The 15,542-nt window shown below is 40.7% G+C and overlaps 1 protein-coding gene across 1 annotated transcript in view; it reads left to right on the top strand.

The window, feature by feature from the left end:
- LOC122816942 (1,25-dihydroxyvitamin D(3) 24-hydroxylase, mitochondrial) overlaps window positions 1-7,495 on the top strand; it is a 31,347-nt gene extending 23,852 nt beyond the window's left edge. The window contains exons 11-12 of the mRNA XM_044090038.1: window positions 2,604-2,715; window positions 5,959-7,495. Of these exons, the coding sequence (XP_043945973.1) occupies window positions 2,604-2,714 (111 nt within the window). The 3' untranslated portion in view covers window position 2,715; window positions 5,959-7,495. The remainder of the gene's footprint in view (window positions 1-2,603; window positions 2,716-5,958) is intronic.
- Window positions 7,496-15,542: the final 8,047 nt, after the last annotated feature.

Here is a 15,542-nt window from a genome sequence, read left to right as displayed (position 1 = left end):
TTCTTTATCAACTGCACAAAATGCAAGATTCCAGAACATAGTTTTACTAAAAACTATATGAGGTCATACAAAGGGAAATACTCCACAATCATCTGCATGAGAAGGGGGTGGAGTTTTGTACCCACATCTTAATATTTTAAAACATAGGTTGCTGTATCTTGAGACAACACTATTACCGAAGTAATGCATGTCTTGGGGAAAAAGTGAATATTTTATCTATAACACATCATGATATCTACCGAAGTCTGTTTCAAAGATCTTAAAGGCTGGTTAACTCACCATGGGCAGAGTCATGTTAGGTTAATGAGGGCTTGATTAGCATAGCTGTTGGGTTATGTGGACATTTGATTTCTGTGCTACAGACCCTTCAAAATGCAGTCTAAGAACCAAATCTGCATATTCTACAGATGGCTTTTGGAAAGAAAGCTTGACATTTGCTGAAGTGCTATACCATTCTTTGATTTTTCAGTTATTTCTATAGCCTGCAGAATGGTGTCAGCTCACTATTTTTATTTGTCTTGAGTATGTAACTTCATCCTCACGTACTACTGTCACATTGTTAACTGGCCTTAGTGTGAGAGCATACTTCCACATATACGTTACCCACTGGTGTTGAGTCACTAGTCATGTCTAGTGTGTGTGTGTGTGTGTGTGTGCGTGCGTGCGTGTGTGTGTGTGTGTGTGTGTGTGTGTGTGTGTGTGTGTGTGTGTATGTGAATGCATGCTACCCACACATCACTGCTGATTTCTGCTGTGGTACTTATCAGGTCTGAGATGTTTTGTGCATGTGTCAGTGTTTGTCTGCATGTATTTGTGTGTGTGTGTGTGTGTGTGTGTGTGTGTGTGTGTGTGTGTGTGTGTGTGTGTGTGTGTGTGTGTGTCTGTGTTTGTGTATGTGTGTGTGTGTGTGTGTGTGTGTGTGTGTGTGTGTGTGTGTGAGTGTGTATGTGAGTGTGTGTGTGTGTGTGTGTGTGTGTGGCCTCCACATTCCTCATACTACTGCCACAACCTAGGTGAGGTTTGACATGTTTCCACTTGTCCTCTACATTGTTTCCTGACTAATCTGGGATGAGCATAACCAAAGCAAGAAAAGTGCAGTTCTTGGCACAAAAATGCATATACCTCTCAGCCAGACACTGGCTGAAACTAATTCCTTGTGGCAATACATTTCTCTCTGTATATGTGATAATCATATTGAAGTATTCTTCTTCCTTAAATACTTTGAAATCTATCTCTGGCATTCATTAGCCATGGATAGTTAGGTGTCTGTAGTAACTGCAGTGGTGCTGCTGTGGTAGCGTTGTCACCTCACAGTAAGACGTTGTCCTGTTCGATTCTCAGCTAGAGCGTCTTCTGTGTGGAGACATGCGTGAATGGGCGTACCTTCGTTGAAGGGTGTGAGTCAGGGCTGGCAACTCGGCACGTAAAAAATCTACTGCCAATCATTAGCGGACCAGAATTCCGCTGTGGTGACCCCTAACCGAGAAAAGCCTAAAGACGCAACAACAACAAGTTATGTGTCTGTAGTCATCAATGCCACCGGACCAAGAAAAGCCTTTGGACGGTTCTGTGTTGAGTTTTCCCCTAAGAGCTTTTCCCTTGCAGGCATTTGCTTTGAGGTTTCCTAGCTGAATATATAATGCTGTTCCGTGTTTGTTAACATAGTATACGCAAATCACAGTTTATATATGTGTCCACAGTATGTGCAAAGGGCAGTTTGTAACATTAATATTATTTTATTTTAAGTTGCAGAATTCAGTTCTAAAATAGTTCTTGATTTTGTATGTGGACTTTATTGTAACAATTTTTAACATTTTTCATGTACTGTGTTTTGTAAGAATTAAAAATATTCTGATGACTTACTTTACCACTTCATAAAAGTAGGATACAGATGTTACACTTGCGCACTGAATATAAAATCTATAAGGATTTAGACGTCAGGCATAAAAGAGATATTTGATATGACATATACAGTATGTTACGGCATCAGAATTACACTTCCTAAGTATATAATATTTATTGGAAATACAGCACAAATTAGCAGATGTTGTTTTAGGACAGAATGTTTAACTCCATTGTGGTTTTGTTATACTAATGGTAATAATGTACAGGGCTTGCAGTTGTTGTTTGTCTTTCAGCTTTTTCCCGGTTAGGGGTCACCACAGCGGAACTCCGGTCCGCTAATGATTGGCAATAGATTTTTTACGAATGCCGAGGTGCCATCTCGACGTTCAACCTTCAACACCGTGGATGCAATGTACAAGGCTTGCAGTGATTTATTTTTTTTTTTATTGTTATTATTGCTCAGAATGAATATTCAAACAAGACAGGCCATCTATTGCAGTATTAAATTGCCCTAAGCTTTCAGGTAGGTTTTTCTGAGTTTGCAACAAAAATTTAATGCAAGCTGACATATTTTATAAAATTTTAGTTTGCAAATCAAAGATGTAAACATATGATATTTGGACAAATGACAGTTTATACCAGAAGCTAAAGGACACATTACAAAACTGATAGAAAGTTGTAGTGCTGCAGACTGAATCATGTAGTTTTCCTCTCTTGACAGTAGTGCACCTTGTAATAAAACACTGTCTGTATTTCAGCTGGTAAGGAAGTACAGAATACTTGCCACTGACCTTGAGCCCGTTGAAGCACTTCATTCTGGGAACTTAGTACCCAGCAGAGAACTGCCGGTTGCCTTTCAAAAACGATAAGGTACGTAATTTAATTTTTCACTTATATGTTTGGAGTTAACAAACTGACAGACTTGTACAAGATAGTATTCCATCAACGATCATTACAATTGCATGTGAATCGTATATTAGAAGGCATAGTCTCCAGGTAGTAACTGAAATCACGTACCGTATGTCTGAATACACACATTAGCTAGTCATATTTTATTAATTATTTTAGTGAGTCATGTTATAAGTACTCACTTTATTACATCAGCTATTTTAAAACTGTTTCAGTCAGTGCCATCCATTAGACATATGGTACCTATGCTGCCCAGGCAGTCTTATTGGTGTACATGAATATACACAGCCACCACAAAAAATGTGTACATATCTCCAGTGGCTTAACACAGAAGAAACTGCTGGTTGCTAATCCATAAACTTGCTTTGACTTATATAAAAAATGAAAGATACTAATGCCCAAATACAAAGAATCAAAAGATTAGAAAAAGCATGGAGAAATTAATGGTACAGCTAGTGGCTCTCTGTGCAATGTTCTCATTTAATGTTATGCATTTCATTATACCCATCTCTAATTTTATACTATAATTTGAATTACAGGACACGTTTTTGTAGACTTTTTTCTCCATTTGTCATGATTTTATAGACTTGTTTTGTATGTGTAATGAATTATTTTTCACCGGTTATGCATGTACTTGTGGAGGCTGGTGTAAGCTTCTAGTGGCCCACGTCTTCTAGCTAGCAAAATGCTATAAACAAAATAAAGGGCTTCACAGACTAAGGGAAAGCATGTATTGCCAACTATATCGGTGTTTTACTTGCACACAATCAAAGAGTGCTCTTAATGTAAAAGCATTTGGCTGAAGGCCTTTTGAGCAAAAGTATTTTGTAAAAGAGGAGATTAATAGAGAGACACATTACTCTCTCTCTCTCTCTGTCTCTCTCTCTGCTGCAGGCAGAATAAAACCAAGGGATTAGATGAGGTCATATCAGGATGCTGTGAAATAAAAAAGGCAATCCTGAAGGGTAGAATTACATTTCCAAGTTCTCAGCACATCAAAGTGCCATAGATGTCTAGATAAAAATAAAACAAAAAATGCTTTAAAATGCTAGATACTGTGCTATATTGTGGTATAAATCACAACTGATATCTTTCTCATCCCGAGTCAAGATTAAATTGATTTTAATAACAAATATCACCTCCATGCCCCAATCCCATGTTTCAGTACCATATATATTCTACCACTCAGCAGGATTTCTTCATCTTTGAACTACTGCCTGTCCCATTGCTTACAAACTTATCCAAGCTGTTCATTCATGTTTCTATACTAAGTGCTTGGTGAAGAGGTGCCTTCATATGTCTTTCCTTATTAAATCATAAACCCAGAGTTTTGGATTTAAACCTTTTTTTCTCTGATACAAGTAGTCACAATGAATTTTACTAATATCCTTAAAAGGTATTAAGATATATAACATAATACCACCTGTTAGTGTGAAGCCCCAGTGTATCATCACCAAAGCCCTCCGTCAGATTTCTTTATAGTAAAATCAGTGATAAGCCTTGCATTGCTTAGCTCCTGCCTTATGCCTACTTGTTTGTCATCAGTCAGCAACTGTCCCAAAATGTATGCTTTTAATTACCTTGCCCATTAGTTTTTGCATTGCAGTTAAGTTGCCATTATCTTGGCTGTATCTCAAAATTGCTACTCATTTTGTTAGTCCTATCCCTATGCCTTCATATCCAGCATGCAGTGCAGTGCAGCATCTTCTAGAAATATTCACAGCTGCCCATTCAGTTTCTGTTGCAAGGTATCCTCGATAAGAACCTCAGCGAAAGTGTAAAATTGCATGTATTAAAGTAGTAGCTTGTTTAGCACCCTGCACATCTAGCCTGTTCTTCTCAGTGGAATGAATATATGAAGTAAAGGTGCTGTTCTCCTGTCCTGCCATAAGCCAGCAGCATGCTGCCAAGCTGTATGATTTATACTAGCTGCCTGAGACATATCTGGTGGAAGGCAGGAGACCTGAATGGAGCTAACAGTTATCTGAAACCCAGTAAGGATCATGGGAGGTAACAGTTCAAGACAACATTATCCTTAAGTGCCTGGTCAGCACAAAGGCTATTTCTGTACCTGCATGTGCAGCTCTTAACCCAGGATATCATATTAAATGATAAAATGAACACCTGGCTGCACACTAAAAGCATATTACAGACAGCGGCCCAGTGAGGCCTGACAAGTTCCATGCTAATGCAACACCCCAAGTTTCTGCCCCTCCCAAGGAAAGACAGCAATTCATGGACACCCACTCCTTTCCCACAATAAGAGTTTCAATGACTCATACCTATCAGCGAACCCTGTTCCTTAGTGTCACAGTAGAGAGTAGTTACTCAACTCCAGCAGGCAAGTTTAAGCATATTTTTGACACAAAACAATATTCAGTTTTAGGCTAAGAAGGTGATATGTGTTGAGTAAGATGAAGGCCCCCAATTTATGAGCGAAAATTTAAAAGCTTAAGTCAGTTGTGAAAATCCTCTTGTTTGTTAAGTAGGTATACATGTTGCGTTAGGACTGAGCACAGTTTAATCATGAGCAAACAAATAGTATTCCAACAAATCAGCGATTTTTGAAAAATAAACATCAAAATGGTGATGTGAAAGCAATGAAAAAGCAAAAAATGCCTCCTGCACACCAACACCCCACTAAGTAATATATACCAACTCCACAATTACACTAAAATGGAAAAAGGGGAAAATTTCCCAAATTGCACAACAAAGGCTTGTACAATACAACACATTGCAATGAAAGTAACAGCAACATTACATTTTTGATCCACAGCCACTCACCCATTAATGCTTCAAAAACCTGTAATTTTGCCACATTGAGCACACCATGTGGCTAGTTTATCCAGAAGACCTGAGTCATGGTGATACTGATAAAAGATATATTTAATTTTGCTCATTTTTTTTGTGAGCTGTAAAAAACATGAAGTTGGGGCAAGCATTATACTAGCTGCATTAATAACTGCTTAATAATTCTGTTTTAAGAAGAAACATAATAATTTTGAATGGTTTAGTGGTTAATACAATCAATATAAGTGACTTATTTCTCATTTTGTATGGCATATACCACTTAAGAAATTTGCTATAGCAGAAAATGTATAATATTTTTTAAAATAATGAATTTATTACTGTATTATATGTTTTTTTATGATTGTGTATTTGTTGCCATGTCTACTATTAGATTATTACATTCTTCTGTTTCAGGTAACACAGTAAAGAATAACTTTCATTTTCTTAACTGAAGTACTTGTACAAGAGAGGTCAAAGAACTTCAAGAGCAAATGCTTCTGATAAGCTTACAAATTCCAGGCATAATAAATCCTCCCATTCAGAACAGCCATTAAAGGGCCCAGCGCAAAACAGCTCAGGGTGTTGGAGACCAAAAAATGAATTATGAAGCTACATTGTTTTTCAGGAAAAACAAACTTAGCCACAAAAGACCTGCTAAGTGTAAGAAATAGTGACCTGCTAAGTATGCAGTGACACAACAATTTCTACTGACTGTCTGCATTAACTGATTTCAGAGTGAAAATTACATAATACAACCACAGATGTCTTGTCCCTCACTGTATTTTGTTTCTTTGACATTAGTAGGTGATTTCTAAAGGCAAACTGGCTATTTTTCTGTTGATATACTAAAGATATTTCATAAAGCAATCAGAGACATGTATTTTTAGCAGAATGGACACAATTTATAATTTTTTTTGCCAGTCTTTAAAGCTTCTCAACAGCAGATACAGTACGCAGGAGACACATACAGCTTTAAAGGATTAAATGAGCTAAACACGGCTTGTTCTGTGAATACAGATGGATTGTAAATTAGGAAAATACCTTCTACAATTTAATTTCAAGGTGTGATTGCTATGTTTTATTTACTGCATTATCTTATGCAACACAAACACTTGCAAAGTCTAGCTGAAACTCACAAAACCTGCTACATTTTGGTGTCACTAGAACAAATTCATACTCTTTCAGTCAGTAGTAACTCTATCTTTAATGTTACACAGATTCGTGTTAATGAAAAACAAAATGTTCACACCCTGATAATTTAGTATGCAAGGGTCTATGCTGAACATTATTTTGCAGTTAAGTGCTGTCTTATTTTTACACACACTGACTCTTTCCAGGTAACTGCCTTTACACAGATAAAACAGGGAAGATACAAGTTGTAGGCAAAAGGCAGAAAAAGAAAAGATGCACACATGAAGAAACAGACTTTGGATGCAAAGATGGGAGAGATGACTTTTTGTCATTAGACATTGTACTACTTTGATTCTCTTTAGTAATGGACATTTCAGGAAAAATATATTCTTTACTCTTGATTGAAATTACGCACTCCATTGTATGGTTGTATTGTCATATAATATATTGTTCTGTACTGTACTGCGTATTTTCTGTACTGCATCAGCAAATACCATTCAAACCCAGCCCTGTACCAAGGATACCTAGGCAGTTCAAAACAAAACCCTCAGCTCTACTGTTGTTTGTAAACGATATCTGTCAGTACATAAATATGTGACAACTAGAAGCAGATACGTTGAACTGTCATGTTAGCTTTGTACAGAAAAGTTAATCTGATGTCTGAACATGCACACCACCTTGCACTATCTTGCTGTAATATAGTATATAAATGGTTTTGTATATTTTGTAAAAAAAATTGTCACCAACTTTGTGTTTAGTAAGTGTACAGACTTTTTATAATTTAACTATTTTGCCTTCATTACAAATATAATAAACATGTACAAATAATGAAGAAGACTGTTCTTGTTTTATGTATCACTTGTGATGAACTTTTGTGTTTCTTATTCCAAACTTCCAGTGTATCCAGAAATGTGCTCTTGCCACTTGTTTGCCTCTTTTATTTGCTTGGTGTGTGGAGTCTACACAGGAGGTTGAAAAAGAGTCTCAATGGGCATTTTGTATTCGTAATAATTAGCATTAATTCTAATGATATGGGAGGTAAGCTTTCATTATCATTATATGAGAGGTGAGAAGATGTTTTTGGACAAAGCTCGGGTTATTCTACTGAGGACTAGATTCCAGAAGCAAAGAGATGATGGCATCACTCTACATAGCCTTGGTTAGACTATCCCTGGGATTCAGGGAGTGTAGGAATAGTATAGCAGCTGCTGCATGGAACATGGCCATTGAGCGATTCAGCAAAGGGCTCCCAGGATGTGCACAAGTGCTCCTACACTATTCCTGCACGGACACCACTGCCTAATGCTAATTAACTAATTTGCTGGTGAAAACCATGCAAATGAGGTGAATTAGTGATTCATCAGGCTAGCAGGTGTCCATGCAAGAATAGTGTAAGAAGCAGAAATGTGTTCAGTTACCAGCTGAACACATTTCTGCAAATTAGAAAACGGAGGCATGCCATCTCATAATAAATCATATATTATATCTAGTAGGCATGTCAATGGCTAAATATATGGCCATTGGCATAATAAATAGTTTCAATTTTTTTTAAATAAAACTTTCCCCAGGATTTACAATGCTTTCTTTTCCATGCAGGAAGAGTGAAACCACTCCTGCACGGAAAATGGCCATCTTGCGATTCAGGTACGTGCTGTTTTAATGTGCACAAGCAGCCCTACATTGTTCCAGCACAGAAAGCCATGCTGTATACTAATCAGCTCATTTGATGGTGAAAACCATGCAAATGAGCTGGATTAGCGATCCAGCTAAGCAGCATGTCTCTGTGCTGGAACAGTGTAACTTGCAGAAATGTATTCGGTTACTAACCGAATACATTTCTGCAATCTACACAACGGAGGCATGTCATCGCTCCAGAAAGCATGTATTATTGAAGGTATGCTTACCAATGGCTAAATATATGGCCATTGGCATGCAAAACCATTTAAAAAAAAATGCTTATTTCTGTTGGCCGAACTCGGCCATTGAGGGCAGGGGAAGTGGTACGCTACTGGAAGGGGGGAGTATATGTAGAAATGGGGGGGGGTAATATTCACAACTTTCTACATTTTGCCATTATAGTCAATGGCATGCAGAAAGTAAATATTGCCTGGGAACAGTGGTTGCTAAGGGGGAATGCTCATACTCAGTGCAGTAACTAGGGCTGGAGGCAGTGGTATATGTTAATGAGGTGACTTATACTGAATCACAACTTTGTCAGGAAAGTTTTAGTGTCAGACTGCACCTAAGGAGCAAGGAACATGAAAAGGGGATATGTCATGCTTGGTGTAAGCACATTGGATGTCTGTTGGCTGGTTTCATCTTATCTAAGCACAGCTAAGTGAGGGGGATGTCTGAGGCTGTTTACTCTTATTCCATGAAATGAGGAGCATGTTTGTGCCCAGGAGAGGGCCATTTCTTGATGTTTACACAGCACACAGGCACAAAGAGGCAGGAAATAGCAAAAGGCAGAGGAAGTAGCAGAACAAGGGAAATACTGTACAAATCAGCAATATGGGAGTCTGCAACCCACAATGGACCATTGATGCACTCAATAATACAGCAGGCGGGGGGCTGCAGAGCTGACAATGGGAGGACATCTAAAAAAAAAATAAGGAGCAACAGCATACAATAAAGGAGAAATGAAGTAGAAATCATTATTATGGGATACTTGCAACTCAGAATGGGCCAAGCAAATATAATACAGCTGGCAGGTGGCTGCAGAGCTGAAGATGGGAGGACATGTAAAATAAGATTAAATGGCAACAGCACAAAGTAAAGGTGAAATGCCATAGAAATTACTACTATGGGAGTCTTGCAACTCAGAATGGGCCATGCAAATATAATACAGCTAGCAGGTGGCCGCATACCTGTAAATGGGAGGAGATGCAAGTAAAAATTAATTACAAAAAGGGCAACAGCAGAATAAAGGCAATCTAACACTCACAGTGGCCAAAGCAAAGCCATGAGTAATATAGCTGGCAGCTGGAATGTATCATAGTCAGCCAATCATACAAGCAGCATCAGCAGCACAACAGTATAAACTATGGAAACACCTTACAGTCTGTTTTTCCCACAAACTCTGCACCATTGGTGTATACATCCAGGGGAATTTTAACTGGAAAATGTTAGGGGCTGCAATTGCTTTAATCCATCAGTATGTGCTAGAGGCTGACGGCGGAGAAGAGGATAATGCTGACAACCGCCCCACCAGAACTAGGAGGAGAGTGTTCAGACCCAGGATAACTTACCAGGGGCTACATGATATGGAGATAGTAGAGTGCTACAGGGTGAACAGAGACATACTTCAACAAATCATCAAGAGCTGTCCTGGCCTCAGCTCAGACCTAGAGCCAACAGAGGGGAACCCATACCAGTGGATAACAAGGTATGTGTACCCCTAACAATTCTAGTTACAGGTCCTTTCCAAAGACCTACTGGGTGCATCATGGGTGTTTTACAGGCATCTGCATCCACAGTACTCCACCTCCACCACTTCCTTGACACCATGCTAACACATGCTGGTGAGCACATGTAATTTCCCAACACACATAAGGAGAGGACCAGAAATATGCATCTCCTCCACCATGCTGCACAATACCTGGAGGTACTGGGTGCCATGAGACTGCACGCACATCCACATCAAAGCACCACCTGGTGATCAGGGTAGGGTCTACATAAACCATAAGGGGTTCCACTCCATCAGCTGCCAGGTGTGTGCGATGCCCAGGGCATTATCATGAATGTGTGTGCTGGCTGCCCTGGAAGCTATCACGACTCCCATATCTGGCATTCCTCACAGCTATATCAGTGGTTTGCTAGGGGGGACATCCCATATGGCCATTTAGTGGGGGATGCTGGCTATGCACTGGAGCCATGGAGGATGACACCCATCAGAAATGCACACACACCCACACAAGAATGCCATAATGAGCCACATGCACAAACCAAGATCATTATAGAGCATGTGTTTGGGATGCTCAAGTAACGGTTCTGCTTCCTTGACATATCCGGTGAAGCCTTGCAGTACTCTCTAGCCACATGTGCACACATGGTCATAGTATGTGCCATGCTACACAATATGATCCTGTGGAAACAGCTCCAGCAGGAACAAAATGGGGAAGGGCCACACAGCCCCCCACCATTGCCAAGGCCTCCACAGGCACAAAATGACTTGGAGGAGGAACATCCTGAGCCTGCCCCTGTAGGCAGATGGAGGCATGCCCAGTATGCCCTGGCCTTGGCAAAGAGGCAATGCATAGCACACACACTGACACTGTAGGGACCCAGGGACTGAGCTCTCTTTCTGACTCGCATAAACAGTAAAATGGATGCCAAATATCACACCACCTACACCTTACAATGTATAGGCAGTGTACTGCATGCATCTGACATAGTCAGCCCTCAGGCACCATCCTCACAACAGCCTCAGCCACAAGGTAAGCCAGTCTCCTTAACAAAATAAATGAATGGAGTGGAATGTTCTGATAGCATATCTATAGTATTGATCAAGCATGCAAGGGAATGGGGTGGCTAACTGGGACAACTGACAGCTCTGTGCAGTAGCAGGAAGTGTATCCCCAGTACTGGCCTACCTACACCATGCAGTACCATAAATAATAAAACAAAAAAGTGCCAGAAAGTGAAAGGATGGCATGCAACATCCTCTTCCTGAATTGTGTCACTGTAATTGTCATGACTGGTATCATACGCACTGATTTCTGCAGGTTGTAAAAAGAGTGTAAGAGCAAGTTTAAGAAAGTGTCCTTTTTTGCGTGGGTCAGATTTAACAAATGGGATTTATTATTAAAGAAACACAGAGCACAAGGGAGGATGACAGACTTCACGAAAAGTAACTGTTCCAACTAATCAAGTAGTGTTGTCAGTAAATAACGGCATGCATTTCTTTTCAGACTTAGCTCCTTCAAAGATAGCACCCCAAGGAAAGTGTGTGTAGCTCTTACTTTGCCACTGCATGCTTCCTTGCCTGTTCTCTATTAATGTTGGTATGTTGAATTAGGTTCCTGCCATCTGACTTGTGGTCAGCCTTGCTTGAGGTAGACAGTAAAGTTGAAAGGAGAAAAAATGCTGGGCAGAACGCTGGCAGCTTTGGAAGTTGCTTGCAATGACAGCAGGTAATGGCAGCACTGCTACACCTGCATATGATGACATTGTGTAACTGGCGATGCAAATTACCTGTGTATGTGTACAACTCACTGTGCTCCTGATAGTTAAGCAATGTAATGTAACAGTAGGAAACACTTTGAAGATGTTTTCTGAGTCTTAAATGCCCTTGTTTCATTGGTAGTAAGCGAATTTCATGACCATACAAATGTGGTTGCGATTTTATATATATATATATATATAAGGTAAGAAGTCTGAAACTACAAATGTTTATGCCTGAACAATTTAAACATGCCAATGTGGTGAGCCATACATATGTGTGATAAAACCTTGTGTGTGCATCATCCATCTATGTTCATACCCATACATAGTAGACTTGTCTGGCTAAGGGCCCAATAATCTCATTGGTCTGTAGATGCTACCCCTTTATGGAATGGGATGACTGTAGCAGTATGCCAGTTTGGAAGGACAAAGCCTGAGGTGAGGCTGTGACTGACCAGGGCACACAGATGTGGTGCCAAGTCTCATTCTATGTCATGTAGAACACAGCCGCAGATATGTTTGGGTCCCATGGAAGCTGTATCATTGCCTGTGGACAATGCAAGTCTAACCTGGCCTGCAGTAATGCTGTTTGCCTAGCATTCATTTTCCATTGTGATTGTTCCCTTGGGGGGAGAGAGGGGCAAAGCTGGCATTGACTGTGTTGGCAAGACTGTGGCCAATATCTGTTGTGTCAGGATAGGAATCAGCATTGTGCATAAACTCACAGCACTTGTGGTTATTGCTGTGGAGGTCATTGATATAACTATCAAAGGCGTTTGTGATTGTCATCAGTGTCTGCTGCAAATCTGCCTTCATAGCTGCTGGTGATTCCATGAGGGATCCCAAGTTGTGTTTGAGGCTAATAAGGGGGTTTACCAGTCGTGGGACACCAACATTTTCTGCAACAGTGTCCTCCTTCTGTTGTACACTTTAGTAATGGCAAAGGGCCATCACAATGGCTTCCAGTGTTTGGACGACAGTGTCTGTGTTCTGTTGGCTATGGCTAGTACCATGCATCCATGTACATGTTTGTGGAGTGCATATGTGCATGATGTGACAGTCATGCATCTATTTCCTATTGGCATGGGTGCAGTGACATCATCCATCCCTATTTTTATGACTGCAATATCAGCATTGGAGAGGTTTTGCAAAGTGGTTACCTTTGTGGGGGGTGTGGGTGAGATTTTCAGCTCCATGTTGATTACATCATGTTTGGATCTGACCAGGTAGAGATTGACAACTATGGTCGAGCAACAGTCTCATATGTAAGTAATTCATACAGGTCAAGGTTGTTGCAATCTCTACTGGGGGTCAGTATGAGCCGGTCCAGGCCACTGGAACTGATGAATTCCATGAAGCCCTGGGCCAGTGCACTGGTGCTTGACTACTTTCCCCAGGTGATGGAGGGGTAGTTGAAGTCTCCTACTATGTCAGTCTTGAGTTGGACCTTCATAGATGCCAGGGTGTAGAAGAATGTGCATTGACAGTCTAGGGACATAGCTGGGGACTGATAGAAGGCTATGGTGTGGATTGCACTATTCCCAAAAGTCAATTTTACAGGAAGTACCTGCGATGCATAATGCTGGGATACTAGTCTGGAGCTGTGCATATCCATTATGGATATGGAGTTAACACCACCTGTGGAGGTGTGGTCCAGGTTTTGGTACTGACAGCTGTGGAATGCATCATACCCTGTTAGTGCAGGGCTGCTGTCTGCTGCTGTGAACCACCTCTCCATTACAGCTCAAATATCAATGTCTTCCACTCTGAGGATTGCTTTGAGTGACTGCATCTTGACAGTTAGGTGTCTACTGTTGAGCAGCATGACCCTCAGATTGCATACATGTCTAGCTGTTATGGTGATAATTTGATTTGGAACACTGATTTAGGACATCTCTGGCAAGGCATTGAGGTCTGTCAATCATGTTATCCCAAGCAGAGATATACTGGATCCCCTGAGAATGACACATAACACTTAAGCTAATGCTGCAGTCAATTATCTGTTGATTGTACTGCAGCATCATTCTGTGTGACAGCAGTATACTGCTCAGGGCTACTGTCACACCTGCCTGGACCACATAATCTGAGTGCTCAACCATGTCTGTTGTTATGTAGCCCAGAGAGGTGTGTCTCAGGTCATTCACACCAACATGGATGATGACAGAGTGATACTTTTAGCTGTTGTGGAGTGGCCTGACTGGGTGTGTCATGTGTTGCATGCTGGCACATGATAGTTGGCTGTTACCTCCTCCATAATCCACATAGTATTGTGCAAGGTGGTCAGCCTTAGGAGCTTAGGCTGAGGGGCACACTGTGCAGGAGACATACGCATCCTTTGACATCTGCTATGTCGTGGTGTCTGAGTGGGTGTCTGTCTTGCTGGTCTGTGCTGTTTGTGTAAATGTCCATTGAGTGCCTCTGTGAAGGTGGGTGTGTGGCTTTTTAGTGTATGTCAGGGCTGTCATAGTGGGTGTTGGGGTGAGCTATGTGGTGCAGATGTTGATCTAAACCTCTTGACCAGCTAGTCCAGTCTTTGCTGGTGAGTGCATATTTCCAAATTTGGTGATATAGGGGCAACTCTCACTGGTCTGAGTGTTTGGAGTTTAGAGGAGTGGGTTGTCTGTGTACATGAGGCAGTTGCAACAGTGCCTCTGACTGGACAAGTGCACCAGGTTAATGGGTGAAAACACAGAAAACCAGACTTCAATCATGCCAGGAGGGGTGGTCATAAATTCATAAATAGTAAGTACTGGGGCTAATTTCCATGATGAACGAGTACTGCTGATGTCTCCCAGGTGTGATACACTCACTGATCTAATAACATGTTTAAGTGCAAAGCTATAATGCTATTTGAAGTGCAAGACAGAAAGAACTAGCAAGATGTATAGTAGAAACTGAAGGCGGACTTCCTGCCACCGGTAATACTTTACCTCAGCTATGCAGTTATCAACACCTTTGGCCAGTTGTAAGTCCAGTAAGTTCTGTACTGCATGCAGTAACTATGTAACACTATAGTAGACATAATTAGATAGGCAGGAGTTCTCATCCCAATACTGGCAAATGTGTGTGTGTGTGTGTGTGTGTGTGTGTGTGTGTGTGTGTGTGTGTGTGTGTGTGTGTGTGTGTGTGTGTGTGTTTGTGTGTGAGATACCATTTTGATGTGTGTGTACAATACATGGCAGGTGACCACCTCCTGATGTCATTACTTTATATAGTGTGGTAATGGCATCTGCCTCACATGCAGCATGTGAAACCATTGTACAGGCCATACCAGTCCTCTGTATAGATGTGTCTGGAACATCCAGATGTTTGGAACCTATTAGTTCTCTGTCTGCCTTAACAATGTCCATGCATGTGATATAGTTGCCAAAATGCCACAGTGAGTGTACTGATACATATGGCAGCATCAGGTATCACACCTGACTGAAACAGCATATTGATACAATGTCTGCTACCCTCACACTTGTCCAGGCTTGTAGGTGCGATACATGAGTCCAGATGCTTGGTTTTACAAGTTAATTGTTCATGTCATGGGTCACATTAAAGGTTGGGAAAGGTGTGGACTGACATATTGTGGTCTCAGTCAGTATATTTCAGAAACAAATGGCATCTTAACAGGTGTGTATACATTTTATATCCACTGTATAGCAGTAATGTTTCACACATGTCCCTACCTTAATTAGTTTGTCTAACACATTTTGCTG

The sequence above is a fragment of the Protopterus annectens genome, chromosome 12.part0 (assembly GCF_019279795.1).
Source record: "Protopterus annectens isolate FY-2018-M chromosome 12.part0, PAN1.0, whole genome shotgun sequence".
Classification (NCBI taxonomy): Eukaryota; Metazoa; Chordata; order Ceratodontiformes; family Protopteridae; genus Protopterus; species Protopterus annectens.
The sequence above is the reverse complement of the archived record's forward strand: the minus strand, read 5'-3'. Positions and strand labels throughout refer to the sequence as shown.